At 37.5% G+C, this 14,118-nt stretch overlaps 1 protein-coding gene across 1 annotated transcript; it reads right to left on the bottom strand.

Moving 5' to 3' along the window:
* Nucleotides 1-11,141: 11,141 nt before the first annotated feature.
* On the bottom strand, nucleotides 11,142-13,636 carry LOC145018650 (septum-promoting GTP-binding protein 1-like). Its single transcript, XM_078976523.1, has 6 exons — nucleotides 13,006-13,636; nucleotides 12,760-12,898; nucleotides 12,575-12,671; nucleotides 12,443-12,482; nucleotides 12,262-12,345; nucleotides 11,142-11,548 (listed from the first exon to the last, which is right to left on the bottom strand). The coding sequence occupies exons 1-6, from the start codon at nucleotides 13,330-13,332 to the stop codon at nucleotides 11,384-11,386; spliced, it is 852 nt and encodes a 283-aa protein (XP_078832649.1). The 5' UTR covers nucleotides 13,333-13,636; the 3' UTR covers nucleotides 11,142-11,383.
* Between the last annotated feature and the right edge of the window lie 482 nt (nucleotides 13,637-14,118).

The following is a 14,118-nucleotide window of genomic DNA, read 5'->3' as shown; positions in this document are numbered from 1 at the left end:
AACTCACCTTGGGTGTTGATTCGTTTTTGAAGAAAGAATGGAAGAAATGAAGTAATTTTTGGCCTTTGCACTCCTTGATGAAGTTTTCGAGTTTATGGAGTTTTCTAGAGTGCAAGATCACGATTTTTGCATGGATTAGGAAGGGATTTTGATAAAACAAGGAATACAAGTCATAGATCCAAGCAAAACCTTACCTTAGATGATGATTTTTTTGGAAGCCTTGAGTGATCTAGAGAGTGTTTGTGAGAGATGTGTGTGTGTGTGGGTGTTGCTCGGCTGAGAGTGAGAGAGAGAGAGGAAGAAGAAATGATGTTTGAGGTGAGGTTTGCATGGAGACATGAGTCTCTTGCATGGAAGTCCAAAAGATAAAAGTGATGTGGCATGAGAAAGTCAAACCCTTTTCTTGGGCTTGCTTTGGGCCGAGAACATGGAAGGAGGAAGGAAAAATTTGGGCTTTTTGCTCCTAAGCCCAATATTAGAGTTAGTCTTAGGTATTTATTGGCCTTATAAAATAAAATTGTGATTTTTATGTTTTAATAAGCTAGATTGGGTTAATCATGGATCAAAGCTTTCAATTTATTTCATTCTAGGCCCAATATGGCCCATAATATTGAAATAAATGAATGTGGGTCCAATTAGAGCCCAATTAGGGTTCTAAACCCATGATAGTCCAATTGGAAGCTTGTTGGTCCATTTGGATCCAATAAGGAAGTTCTAGTCCAAAATGGACTTAACAAGAACTTCTAGGGTTTTCCAATTTCTTGATGTAGTGAATTGGGGTTTAGTTTTCCATTGAGTAAGCATTATACATGCTTTTGAGTTTTTGATTTCAACATTTACTTGAGTATAGTGATTACAAGACATAAAATTTCTAGTTGTGACACTGATTATGAAACCCTAATTTTTAGGGTGTTATGCACTATTTAAGGACCTTAAGTCCCATTACTGGTCTCCCTTATCACCTCCTTGTCCATAGAAACCCTATTTTGTGAATCTCTTCTCATTTTGAGTGCGTGAGAGCTTAAAGAGTGCTTTTTTGGTGTTTATTTGAAAAAGCTTGAAGTGGGTGGTGCATAGTTGTAGGGAGAGGCTGTAGATCTGGTGTATTCTCTGTTGTGGAAACCATTCTGAGGTATAAAGTCATTACCTTGGCCTTTTATTACTTAGATCTTCTCTTATGAAAGAATATTGTCATTCTTGGTCCATACTGGGGTTATTTTTAGGATGATGCATTATTTGAAGTTGCCATTTCAGATCTAGATGTTTTGTGGCTCTTTGGGTCTAAAGTCTCAAGATTTAGCAAGCCTTGGCTCTCCTCCATACCCTAAATCCCTTAATAAGCTATGATTGAGTGTTTTAGCCGCTTTAATGCCATGCATGGATGTAAAGTTAGCAACTTTACATGGTATATCATCCCTAGGGGACCAGATCTATAGTTTGGTACATGAGACTCGCTTGGAAGGTGGATGAATGTGTTAAGACAAGGAAAACTTGTGACATCCCCAAAATCACGGCCAGAAAAGACTAGTTTCATCTATGCTTTTAAAATAATCTCAGAGTAAATCTATTGATTTAAAAGAGTTGCGGAATTTGTCCCTAAAACAATACATGATAAAATAAGGTTTATCAAAGCATTTCTTAAAGAAATGTATTTTCATTATTTATCAAAACTCGGGATGTCATGTTCCGATACAGACACAAAAGCATAAACAATAAAACATAGACCTTACATAGTTACATACAACTACTGGTCTATAAACAAAAATATCTTCACAAGTTCTCCAACTTATGCTCTCGCACCACTACCTGTAATACAAAGAAACTAAGTGGGTCAGACTTGGGAGCCTGGTGAGCATATAGGGTTTTCAACCCACAATAAATAATTATATTTAATGTCACCAACCAACAATAACCCAATTACTCATTCCCGTTATCATCACTTTACGTCCCTAAAACAACAACTATCACGAGGAACCTAGTCTAGGAATTTTCATCGGGACAAACACTACTGCAAAGGGTTTCCTCAACAATAGATGTCCTAAAGGCAACCATGAGGGGGATAGAATACAAAACATGAACACCCAAGTTCACTACACCTACAGGTTATGAGCCCGCCAGTGTTTCACTGAACTGTCTACAAAAGTTTGTGGTCGTCATCCATATTCTGCTGGACGACTAGATCATAATCACATCGAGGCCTCTCATCATTTTTATTTCATTACACATCACTATCTACCCGTGTTCTACCCAACATATTTGTAGATAACATATACTTGTTTATATACAGCTTAAACATGTATACCATATTCATTCAATACTCATACCACATAACAAATAGTATATAATCACATAGCATGTATTTCATAAAGTATAATTCATATATGTGTATGATCAGAAAGCAACTACACACTTACTGGTATCATATATCTAATACATTCATCAATACTTGTATTAACATCGTGTATATGAAAGGGACTATGCACTCACATTATAATATGTTTATTAGATAGCACTATGGCTCCTCAAATAGTAACTCTCCGATCTATCTGGGATATCTTCACATGTTGGGTTTCTTGCGGGTAGAGCTTCGAATTGGAAACTCTTTTCTTCTCGGGATCTTCGGTGCTTTGGGACTTGCTTCGGGTCTCGGGATGATACCTAGGCTTCGGGGGTACTTCAAGACGGCTAGAGATAGTATCGGGAATGAGAGAGTGATGGAATTAGCAACCATGGTTGGCTGCCCTTCGGTTTCTATTTATAGGGCTGATTTTTCGATTTTCACGTAGTGAATAATCATTTCACATCGTGACCTTGGACATCATCAGGTGCGTAGTCGCGATGTTCAGTCTGTCAAGCTCCAGAAGGCGTCAGCACATTCATGTCGTGAACCCCTTTTTCACGTCGTGAACTCTGACACATTGTTGGGGTTCGCGCCCCGAACTTCAGAAATTCATAACTTTCGCATACGAGCTCCATTTATGATATTCTTTATATCCACGTGTAGGTGAGATTATGTTATACAACTCTCGTTTAGACTCCATCGGCTAATTTTGAATTTAATTTTTATTATATTTATTTTTAATAGGTCGGAATAGGAAAACTTCATTAGAAATTCATAACTTCTTCATCTGATGCCCATTTTCGTTTGTCTTTTCACTATTGGACTACTATTGATGAGATCTTTGGTTCTCGTTTAGATTTTTTCAGCTAGAAATCACTCGATTTCATATTCAAACTTCGGGTTGCATACCACTAAGTCGAAAATTTAAAAAATCAAAACTTCCTCGTACGAAGTCAGATGTAGACATTTTTTTTATGCATGCTCTCGGTTTAAATTATTCTACGACTTTCGTTTAGATCACTAAGGCTAAATATCGCTTTATTGTAAATTCACTATTTACGTCACGCAGTGTCGTACCGGTTCTGTCGCCAAACTTCGACATGTCATAACTTCTTTGTTATAACTCGGATTTCGGCATTCTTTATATTTTTAGAATCCTTGTAACGACCACTACAACTTCATGTATAGATATCGGGCTTATCTAATGTTTTATTATTACGCCTATTCTTGTTCTTAATTCATTTAAGTCACACAATTAAGCATAAAACACATAACACTCAAAATAATACATTTTTATTATTTCACAACGGTCTACAAAGGTTAACCTAGACTATTACATCATCCATAATGCCTAGCCTAGAAACACAGGTGTTACAAAACTCGACAAGTTGCTTTTCCAACTCGGCGAGTTGGCTTGGGCTTCCCCGATCTTAGATACACTGTACAAACCCGACGAGTTGTCTTGACGACTCAGCGGGTTGACTAGGGTTTCCCAGTTTTATGAGAACCGAAGGAACTCGACGAGTCAGTAGATGTACTCGACGAGTTAGGTCAACATGGACTGTTGACCTTGACTGGTGACTTTGATTGTGACCATGGTTGACCAAGTTTAACTCTAAGGGTATTTTGGTAATTCGAGATTTTGATGAAGCTAGTTACATGGTGGGTGTAGGTAGTTGAGTTTGGATTTGATCTTATCGGTTCAGCACTACTTGTGAGGTGAGTTTTCCTCGCTATAATTAAGGGTCTAAGGCACCAAATCCTTCCGTTTGGATTGTTATCCTGGTTTATTTTCTGATTGAGTAATGTTATCATCTGTTAGATCGGTATCCTGGTAGATAGAATGTTTCTATGCTGTTATGATTTGTTAGATCGGTATCCTGGTAGATACGATGTTGCTATGCTTAATAATCTGTAGATATGTTTGACTGTCTATAGATTGTTATGTGATTATATGATATATGTGTACATGATTGATTGGTGGTTGAGGCTTTTCTATTTTATGTGTAACCCAGCAGACTGGGGCATTCCAACCCGATGGTTGAGGGCTGAGGGTATACCATCTCGAGGATGATTAGACCCATAGTATGTTGGCAACTTGGCATTCCAACCCGATGGTTCAGGGCCTGGGGTATTCCAACTCAAAGGTTGACTGGAGTGTCATAACTAGCATTTTAGATAGAAAATTCTAGTCTCATGTAAACATCCTCTATTGTGATACTTGTAGCCCTAATTTTATATTATACCCTATGCTCATTCAATGACAACAAACTTAATCAAATTCTTCAGTAAAGCTCAAAATCTTATATAATACATCTCCTATAGTCAATTATGTGTTGAAAACCCTAAAAATCCAGGTTCAAGTTTCATATGAACTAGGATTCTCTTATTGGGTCTAATGGACCAATAAACCTTCAACTTGTCTATATTGGGCCTAGGAACCCTAATTGGGCTCTAATTGGACCCACATTCATGAAACTTTATCATTTTGGACCACATGAACCTAGAATAATACATCTTATCTCTAATGGGACTTGTTGGGCCATAAACGATTTCATTTTCCGTAATGGGTCATTAAATATTTAATTGGGCTTCATTGGGCTGAGAACCTTAATAAGGGGCCCAATGGGCCAAAAAATATTATTAAGCTTCATAAAAATCGAGCAAAACCAAGAATGGGCCCAAACTATTCCATTTCCCTTCTTCCTAGCCTAATTCTCGGCCCAAAACAATAAATAAATAAATGGAAGAAGGTTTGATTAAACCTTGACAACACATAATTATCTAGAATGTATCTTGATAATCACATATCTCAAGGAGATCTATTATCCTTCATGTAAAATTCCTAATCTCTTCTCCCTCTCTTATTCTACCTCTCAGCCGAACACACCCTCTCACCACCTCCCATTTTCTTTCAAATGCTTTCAAGACTCTCTCAAGAACACCTCTCTACTCCTAAAAATTTTGTGACCTTTGGAGAGTGCTTCTAAGAAGTTTGCATCAAGTCCTCATCAATAATTGGTAATCTACTCTTACTCAAGCAAGTTTAACTTCACAATTTTGTTCAAACTTGTTACTCATTTGCTCCAAACCGTGGATCATACTTCACTAGGACCATCTAAGTTCAAAAATCATCTCAAGGAGCTTGCTAGGGCCGAGAATCACATCATCTCTTTCCATCTCTTCATCAAACCGAGAACTTCAAAGCAACGTGAGTTTCATACCCCTTGTTTTTGGTTTTAACATGTTTTGGGGGAGAGTACAAGTTGCATATGTGGTAGATCTATGCATTTATGCATGTTATGTGTGTTTTACTTGATTTAAGTTGTGATTATGTGATGAAACACTATAGATCTCGAAAGTTCAAAATAAAAGTTGTGATATTTGTAAACTAAACCATTGCATACAACTTACTATAAAGATAAATGTGTTAAACATGTGAAGATTCATAAGAAACTAAAAAAAATCTTAAAAACTGGCCATTTTTGACAAATAAACAAAAAAATGAGACCTTCTTGACATTTACAATTTTTGCAAGGGTCAAAAGAGTCATTTTATTTTAAAAAGTGGATCTTTATGATATTTATGACACATAAGGGGCCAAAAGTGAAATTTTCGCATAATGGGCCATATTATGGTCCTTTACGGTTATTGGGCCCAAAATGTAAAAATTATGAATTTTGTGGACCAAAATGTCATTATATACAATTTTGAGTCAGAAATGAAAATATATGGTTTTAGGCTGAAAATGACACTTTATTCAAATTTGGGCCTAAAATGTTATTTATACAAAATTTGGGCTGAAAATGTAGTTTTTATTTTATAAAGGGGCTAAAAATGTAAGATTTTGTATTAATGGGTCAGATACATCAAATTATGGGTACTTGGGCCAAAAATGTCAACTTTCATACAGTTGGACTAAAAATGTGAATTTACATGCCTATTGGGCCTAAGTTATGCATTACATGTTTAATGGGCCTAAGTGGCCCATATACATGCTAATTGGATCTAAACTATGCATTACATGTTTAATGGGCCTTAGTGGCCCATATACATGCTTATTGGACCCAAATTATACACTACATGTTTACTGGGCCATAATGGGCTTACTACATGTCTTTTGGGCCTCGTACATTCATTTACATACTCGTTGGATATTTTATTAAAAACATGAAACATACAAGCAAACATTATATAACATAATGCAATAATCGCGTAAACTCAGTCAAGGATGCTAGTGAGACATGTCGGTTGACACCTCTAGGGTGTATGATCGTAGCCTGTACTTATAACCAGAGTCTCCTGGAGGGAGAGCGAGAGATTTTGTGTATAGATCTATACTGGGTGACACCCCACACCTGAGGTGTTCGCTACAGTTAGACTAGGCCATGTGTGTGCGATGCCTTGCTACGTTGCTGACTCCTTCCCCTTAGCTAAAGAGGTAACTAAAACCAAAACTAAAAACTGTAAGCACGAAGCTTAATGAGTTCCCCCATCATACCACATATCATATAATCATACATACTGTCGGGCAATTCTGGGGTGCCCGACCTTCCCATGTCAAGCCATTCTGGGGTGCTGACCTACCCATGTCAAGCCATTTTGGGGTGCTGACCTACCCGTTTCAGGTCATTCTGGGGTGCCTACGTACCCTTCGGTCCTCACGACCGAATCGGGGGACTATTTCCCTCCTACTACCTTTATCACATAGAACATATCATACTGACACATAGAACACATCAAGTAATAGCAAACCAGACAATTATCACAAAAGACAATCATCTCAACTGTAATCAACTACTAGTGGGTCGACCTTGGTGCCTTAGACCCACTTCTACTGAAAGGTAACTCACCTCAACGTCGTGTAGTGTCTACAATATCCTCGGTGTGAAAACCGACTCTACCCGACTCCTCAATCCCTACACGACAACTTTTCTAAGTTATCAACTCATACTCATAAGCCTTACAAGAGTCACTCAAATCCAAGTCAAAGTCAAAGTCAAATCCTTCGTTAAAGTCAACTTTTGGTTAAAGTCAAAATCTGGTTGACTCGACTTGCCAAGTTGTCCCGCTAACTCGTCAAGTCCCTATATCCACAAAATACCATAATCCCGTCCATACTCGTCTAGTCTAGCAAGAGCTCGATGGGTTCGCCTTCAACAGCACATCAGACTATCTTCAATCGACTCGCCGAGTTCATCCTTGAACTCGTCGAGTTCATCTTCATCCATAAGAAGGTGTTCAATCTATGACTCGCCGAGTTCCCCTTGAACTCGCCGAGTCCATCTTCATGTGGCTGGGAAATTGCCTTGAACTCGCCGAGTCTGTTCATCCACTCGTTGAGTCCTATGATCTTCAGGTCCCTAGTGAACCTAAAAAAATGGGGAACCTTCGATCTTAACATCTGGTCCATAAATAGAAAGGGTTTGATGAAAAATACACCCCGACTCGCCAAGTCCCATGAACGACTCGCCGAGTCCCTCTTTGTACAAAACCATACAGTCGATTATAATGGTTCTTAACGCATTAAAACCATAGATCTGGCCTCCTAGGGTCCATTTTATACGTAAAGCTTCAAACTTGATGTACATGCATGGGGGCTTTGGCTCAAAAAGCCATAAAAAGAGGCCTACAAGATGCATGGGTCTCCCATGGCCATAAAGGTGGCACCTTTATGCCATGGGAACCCTCAATGGTTCCAAATCAGAAGCACAAACTCACTTCTACACCTAATCCCGAATATAACTTCACTAATGCTTAGAAAAATGTAGAAAATAGCCAAATATCAAGATCTAAGCAATGAATAGCCAAGGTTTCAGATTTATACCTTAAATAAGCTGGAAATGTGCCCAAAACTCTAGATCTTCTTGCTTCCTCTTGATCTCACAAGCTTTCTTCTCCTTCTCAAACTTCAATCACACAAAAATGGCACCACAAAGCTCAAGAACACTCAATAAATGGCTAGGGTTTAGAGTTACGGTTTTCTATGGGTTGGGAGGGACGATGGGGGATGGGTTGGGGTGTTATAAAGTGTTTAAATAGGGTGTAAACCCAAATATTAGGGTTTCATCCAGACAGTCGTCGAGTAGGTCACTTAAACCCCCGATCAAAAGTCGAGTCTACTCGACGAGTTAGGCCTCCAACTCGCTAAGTCCTAGAGCAAATTACAACATTACTTGAATTTACAATACGTACCAGGAACCGAGTGTTACAAATGTCCCCCGCTTATTTTAGACTTCATCCTCGAAATCTGCTGCTGAATCCAGAAAAAGCTTGGGGTAGTGCTCCCTCATCTCGTCCTCCGGCTCCCAGGTCCATTCCGAGCCCTTGCGGTGCTGCCATTGCACCTTCACTAGTTCCACCCACTTGTTTCTTATATCCTTCAACTTCCTGTCGAAGATAGATACTAGCTGCTCGATGTTGTTCAGGCTGTCATCCACCTGAATATCCTCCAAAGGCACCACTATCGAGTCGTCCACCATGCACTTTCTCAATTGGGAGACGTAAAAAGTACTGTGAATTTGGCTGAGTTCGACTGGCAGGTCCAGCCTATATGCCACCTTGCCTACCTGGGTTGCAACCCTGAAAGGTCCAATGTATCTGGGGCCCAACTTGCCCCGCTTCCTAAACCGGATGACGCCTTTCCAAGGTGACACCTTCAGGAGCACCATATCCCTGACCTGGAATTCCAGGTCCAAACGACACTTATGGGCGTAACTTTTCTGCCGACTCTGAGCAGTTTGAAGCCTGCTCCGCACCTGCTGGATCCTCTTCGTAGTCTTGAGTACCACTTCGGTACTCCCCATGACCCTCTGGCCAACTTCGCCCCAACATATCAGGGTCCTGCACTTCCTCCTATACAATATCTCAAAGGGAGGACGGTCAATACTCGTATGATAGCTATTATTATAGGAAAACTCAGCCAAAGGAAGGTAAGTATCCTAACTACCTCCGAAGTCTAAAATACACGCCCGTAACATATCCTCCAGAGTCTGGATGGTCCGCTCGATCTGACCATTCGTCTGCGGGTGAAAACCAGTGTTGAAGTGCAGACGAGTACCCAACTCGTCGTGAAACTTCTTCCAGAATCTGGAAGTAAACCGCACGTCTCGGTCTGAAATCACTGAGACTGGCACTCCGTGCCGAGCTACTACCTCTCGGATTTAGATATCGGACAACTTCTCGATCGAGATGCTCTCCTGAATTGGCATGAAATAGGCACTCTTGGTCAACCGATCCACGATGACCCAAATCAAATCCACTCCCCGAGCAGTCCTGAGAAGCTTTGTGTTGAAATCCATAGTAATATCTTCCCATTTCCACATGGGGATGTCCAACGGTTGCGCCTTGCCTTGAGGCCTCTGGTGCTTAGTTTTTACCTTTCTGCAGGTCAAGCACCTCTCAACATACCAGGCGACGTCCCGCTTCATGCAGGGCCACCAATAGTCGGGTCGAAGATCTCTATACATCTTCGTCGCCCCTGGATGGATGGAGAACCTGGACTTGTGGGCCTCCTCCATTAAGATTTGTTGTACCCCGCCCCAGTACGGTACCCAGACCCTCCATTAAGGCAAGGGCGTGATCGTACAGCTCCTCATATATCATGTTTTTATGATTTGGTTCTGGGATACTCTGTCAGTATACTATTTTGGAAACATGCTTTGTAATAATCTTGGTTTTGAAAATATTTTAAAAAGTTTAAATTTGGCATGATGTTAATGGGTGTTACAATTTCTTTAAGATTCACATGAATAAAAAAAATAAATTCACTATAATTGTTGATAATATTTATTCATAAAAAATTAGATTCAATTGAAATGTTGATAATCTAATAAAACTTAAAATGACTAGATTATATATGAGATTTGGGAAAAAAAAAATAGTTTGATTTATTAAAGAAACTAATATATAATTTTCAAAGCCAAAATAATAGTTTGCAAAATTCTCATTCAACAATGGTATTGACAAGGGTAAAAAAAGTTCTCGTTTAAGACGGGAGGGTATAAGAGGAGCGTTTTGCAAACTTTTTGTGGGTTATACCACCATTTCTCTCACTTTTTTTTCCCTCACATAAAACCCAATGAATGGGTGGGAAGCTCCCTTTACTATTTTTTTATTTTTTTTAAAAATATATTTCATATATATATTATACTCATTTTGTAGGAATTAAAAACCATGAATTTTGATATATTTTTATATTATTTAGTAGGTATATATATAATTTTATAAATAGTAAAAAAGATTAAAAAATAATAATAATAAAAAATTGGCCAATAGAATGAAGAGAAAGAGTGCGGCACCCCTCCCCCCATCTCTTTCCCACGAGTTGCTTCCCTCACTCACAGTATGGTGTTCCAGTGAGATATGGTGTTCCAATGAGAGGGAAGCTTCCTGCTTCCATTCTGTCCATCCTAACAATGGTCTTGACCAAGGTATATAAAAAATAAATAAATAAATAAATAAAATAATCTCAATAACAATGGACAACAAGATGAAAATGTCTACTTCAAAAACCTTTTACATAAATCATCATGTAGATAAGACTAAGAAGAAAAATGTCTACTTCAAAAACCTTTTTACATGAATCATCATGAAGATAACATCATTTACCTTAAAAATAGAAACAAACAATGATAGTAGACTAATAAAGATTCAACAAGTGACATTCATGTTCTCAGGTACAACTACAATAAATCATTACCTAATCAAAACCAAGGTAACTTGGTTGGACCTACTTTGCTAATTAACAAGTATTTACTTTGATTTTCAACAATGATTTAATGAAACATAACTTTACACATAGACAAATATGTTCTTGTATCAATAATAATGTGTAAAACTTAAGATAATCATTCCAATAGATAAAGAGACCAACCACAATCGTCTATTGATGCATTTAAACCATGGTGTAGGGTGACTCAAAGCCTCCACCACACTCTTTAGTACATGAAAATTGAAAATTGATAGAACATAAACCATAACCTAAAAGTTTCACCTTATAAAGGGTCATGATCTCCTATCAACTTAACAAAAAACACACTCTTAAAAATCAATAATTGGTTCCCCAACTTTAAGATTACGTTCCAAATTCCATGACAAGTTGAAAAGTTTTGCTGTCACGTATTTGAAGATTTTATTCACATTTATGTTGTAAGATGCACTTGAGAAAAACAAGGTAGCGTTTATGGCCTTTGCATATGCTCTCGCCTGCAAAAAGATAAAGAATTTGAGCAAATTATTATATGTTATAAATCTTGCATAATTGATAGAAAGTCATTTTATAAAATACTTGGCACTTTCTAATCAAATTTTAGTTCACTAAACATTCTTCCATGACCAATGTTTAAGACATAAGTTTGCAAATGATAAAATACCATATTTAAAGTACAGTTTACACTTGATTTAAAATAAGATAATTAATAATAATAAAAAAAAAAAAAAAAAAGTTGTTATCTTAGGAGCAGTTTGATATGTCTTTTACTGAGAATGGTTAGAGGCTAAGTCTGACTCGGTCTGAATCTGACCGCGTAATACCACAATTAGAAGCTTCTGGTTCGGTCTTGATCTTACAAAAATTGACCATGAGTAGAATGTTTTAAGTGCAATTTGCACTTGATTTAAAGGATATGGACTAACTTAGTTCCTTATGCATTCATGACTGTTTTTTATTTATATCTTTAATATAGTATTGAATATACTATGTAAAGAATAAATTAAAACGAAAATATATACAGAAATTATTCAAAGTGTGTTCCTAATGCAAAAAAATCTTTTGACTTACTTTTTTTTCTTTTCAAAAAGGATATTACTTTTATAGTACTATATTTTCTGATCTTATTTAAATAAACTACTTTATAAACAATAAACAGTAAATAAATAAAAAGATAGTAATTCGAGTTAAATAAAGATAGAAAAATCACCTCGCTGGATATCGTCCATTGCATTTCAATTGGAAGTTGAATGAAATCATCAAACTTGCTACCGACCATCACCGGAATCGCCGTCTGCAACCAATCAATTTCGCCAGAACCATCACTTAAAAAAGTCGATAATCAATTTTCAAAGAACTATGAAATGAAATAAAAATTAACATCCACTCACCTGATTATGTTTTCTTGCTTCTTGATACCAATTAACTACACTGAAAATCAAAGAACCCTAATTCAATTAACAGCTTCCAATTCAAAAACCACCAATAATAATAATATATTTTCAGATCTTAATTATTAACACCTGTTCAATGTACATCGGCTGGTAAGATCAAACATAAACAACATAGCTACCGAGTCTTTACAGGCGGCACGAATAGCCGCCGTGGAACCACCATTATCTGCAATCGCAACCCATTTCAATTTCATGAACCCCTTTCCAAAATCGAAGAAATTGTTCAAAAACTTAATCGAAATTCATGTTTTTACCTGCAGAAAATGCATCGCCACCAACTTCCCAGATACTGTAAGAAATTCTTGCTCCTCTAACGGATAGAATTTTATCCATCTTCTTAACTTCAGTCGCCGGAAAATCTTCTGGTTTTTTCTCTTTCCCTACGTACTTTGCCTTCAAATTCGATTATTTGATAATGAATTGATTAAAATCGGCAAATGGGTATTGTTTAATTGACTGAAAAACGAAAAGGGTATTCTATAAAATTGATTAAAACTAACCAAGAAGCTTGTTTTGCCGATATGATTATCTCCCAACAGGCTAATCTTTAAAGCAACTAAATCAGAAGCGTCATTGTCATGATCACAGACGTCGGAGACGGTAGTCATTTCACCGCAAGATGAATCGATTTCACCGGAAGGAAAGCGGTGGCAGACGGTGGCGGAGGGGCCGGATTCCACTATTTGACGGTAGCGGATGGGTTTATCGATCCAACAAGCAAGAACTTGGTCCCGAAGAGATCCAACACAACGCCGGAGAATAGAAACGCGCCAGACAATTGATCTTTTGAGCTTCAAACGCAATAACTTCTTGGATAAATGAGTCATGATTTAGTGTTTTCCAAACTTAAAGTAAATTAATTTGGGGGAAAATTAGAGTTCTTTGCTTCTTTTTTTCTGGGGAATTAGGTATTCCTCCCTTTCCCCCAGAAATCAGAAGATTTGATTTGGTTGTTTGTAATTTTGATTAAAAGGTAAAATTAAATAAAAGAACCTATTTTTCACAAAGGGTTTTAATGGGTGGCGGTGAGCGTGTAATGGGGGCGGTTGACCGGTTATTAAGGATAGCGGTGGCCGATATCATAACCGAAACGCCGACCTTCTGTCTTTTTTGCTTGTCTTCTCGTATGCCATTTGCGAATCCGTTCTTATGGATAATACGAAAGACAAAAATCATTAAAAAAAAAAAAAAAAAAAAAAAAAAAACTATAATTAAATTGAAGGTTATGTTATATTATACAAAATTGCAAAAATGGTGTGTTTGTTAAAAAACTATGGTTTTAATTTAAAACGTCTAGAGTTGTAAAACTCGTTTAATTTTAGATATTTTTATATGGTTTTGGTTTTATTGATGACACATTCTTTTGGGGGTTTTTATCCATATCCAATCCCCACTCGTTTAGTGTTTTTATCCAATTCATTGGTCCATTCAGGATTTATGCTCGAGTTGGCAGGGTTGCTTATCGGTTGGATTTTCTGGATGAGCTCAGTCAGATCCATAACACCTTTCATGTATCTCAACTCCAGAAGTGTGTCGCAGATGAAGTCGCAGTTATTTCTTTGGATGATCATCAGGTAGATAGGAGCCTAAATTATGTGGAAAAGCCTACTGCA

Source organism: Lactuca saligna, chromosome 9, assembly GCF_052625555.1.
Source record: "Lactuca saligna cultivar CGN05327 chromosome 9, ASM5262555v1, whole genome shotgun sequence".
Taxonomy (NCBI): Eukaryota; Viridiplantae; Streptophyta; class Magnoliopsida; order Asterales; family Asteraceae; genus Lactuca; species Lactuca saligna.
Note: the sequence above shows the minus strand (reverse complement) of the source record. Positions and strands in the feature narration are given on the sequence as shown.

What these genes read in the sequence shown, in the direction of transcription:
- LOC145018650 (XM_078976523.1), bottom strand. Translation starts at nt 13,332, where the DNA reads ATGACTCATTTATCCAAGAAGTTATTGCGTTTGAAGCTCAAAAGATCA. An exon ending in TCGGCAAAACAAGCTTCTTG is followed by an intron (nt 12,899 to 13,005) that starts GTTAGTTTTAAT and finishes TCGAATTTGAAG; the next exon opens with GCAAAGTACGTAGGGAAAGA. An exon ending in TGGCGATGCATTTTCTGCAG is followed by an intron (nt 12,672 to 12,759) that starts GTAAAAACATGA and finishes TTGCGATTGCAG; the next exon opens with ATAATGGTGGTTCCACGGCG.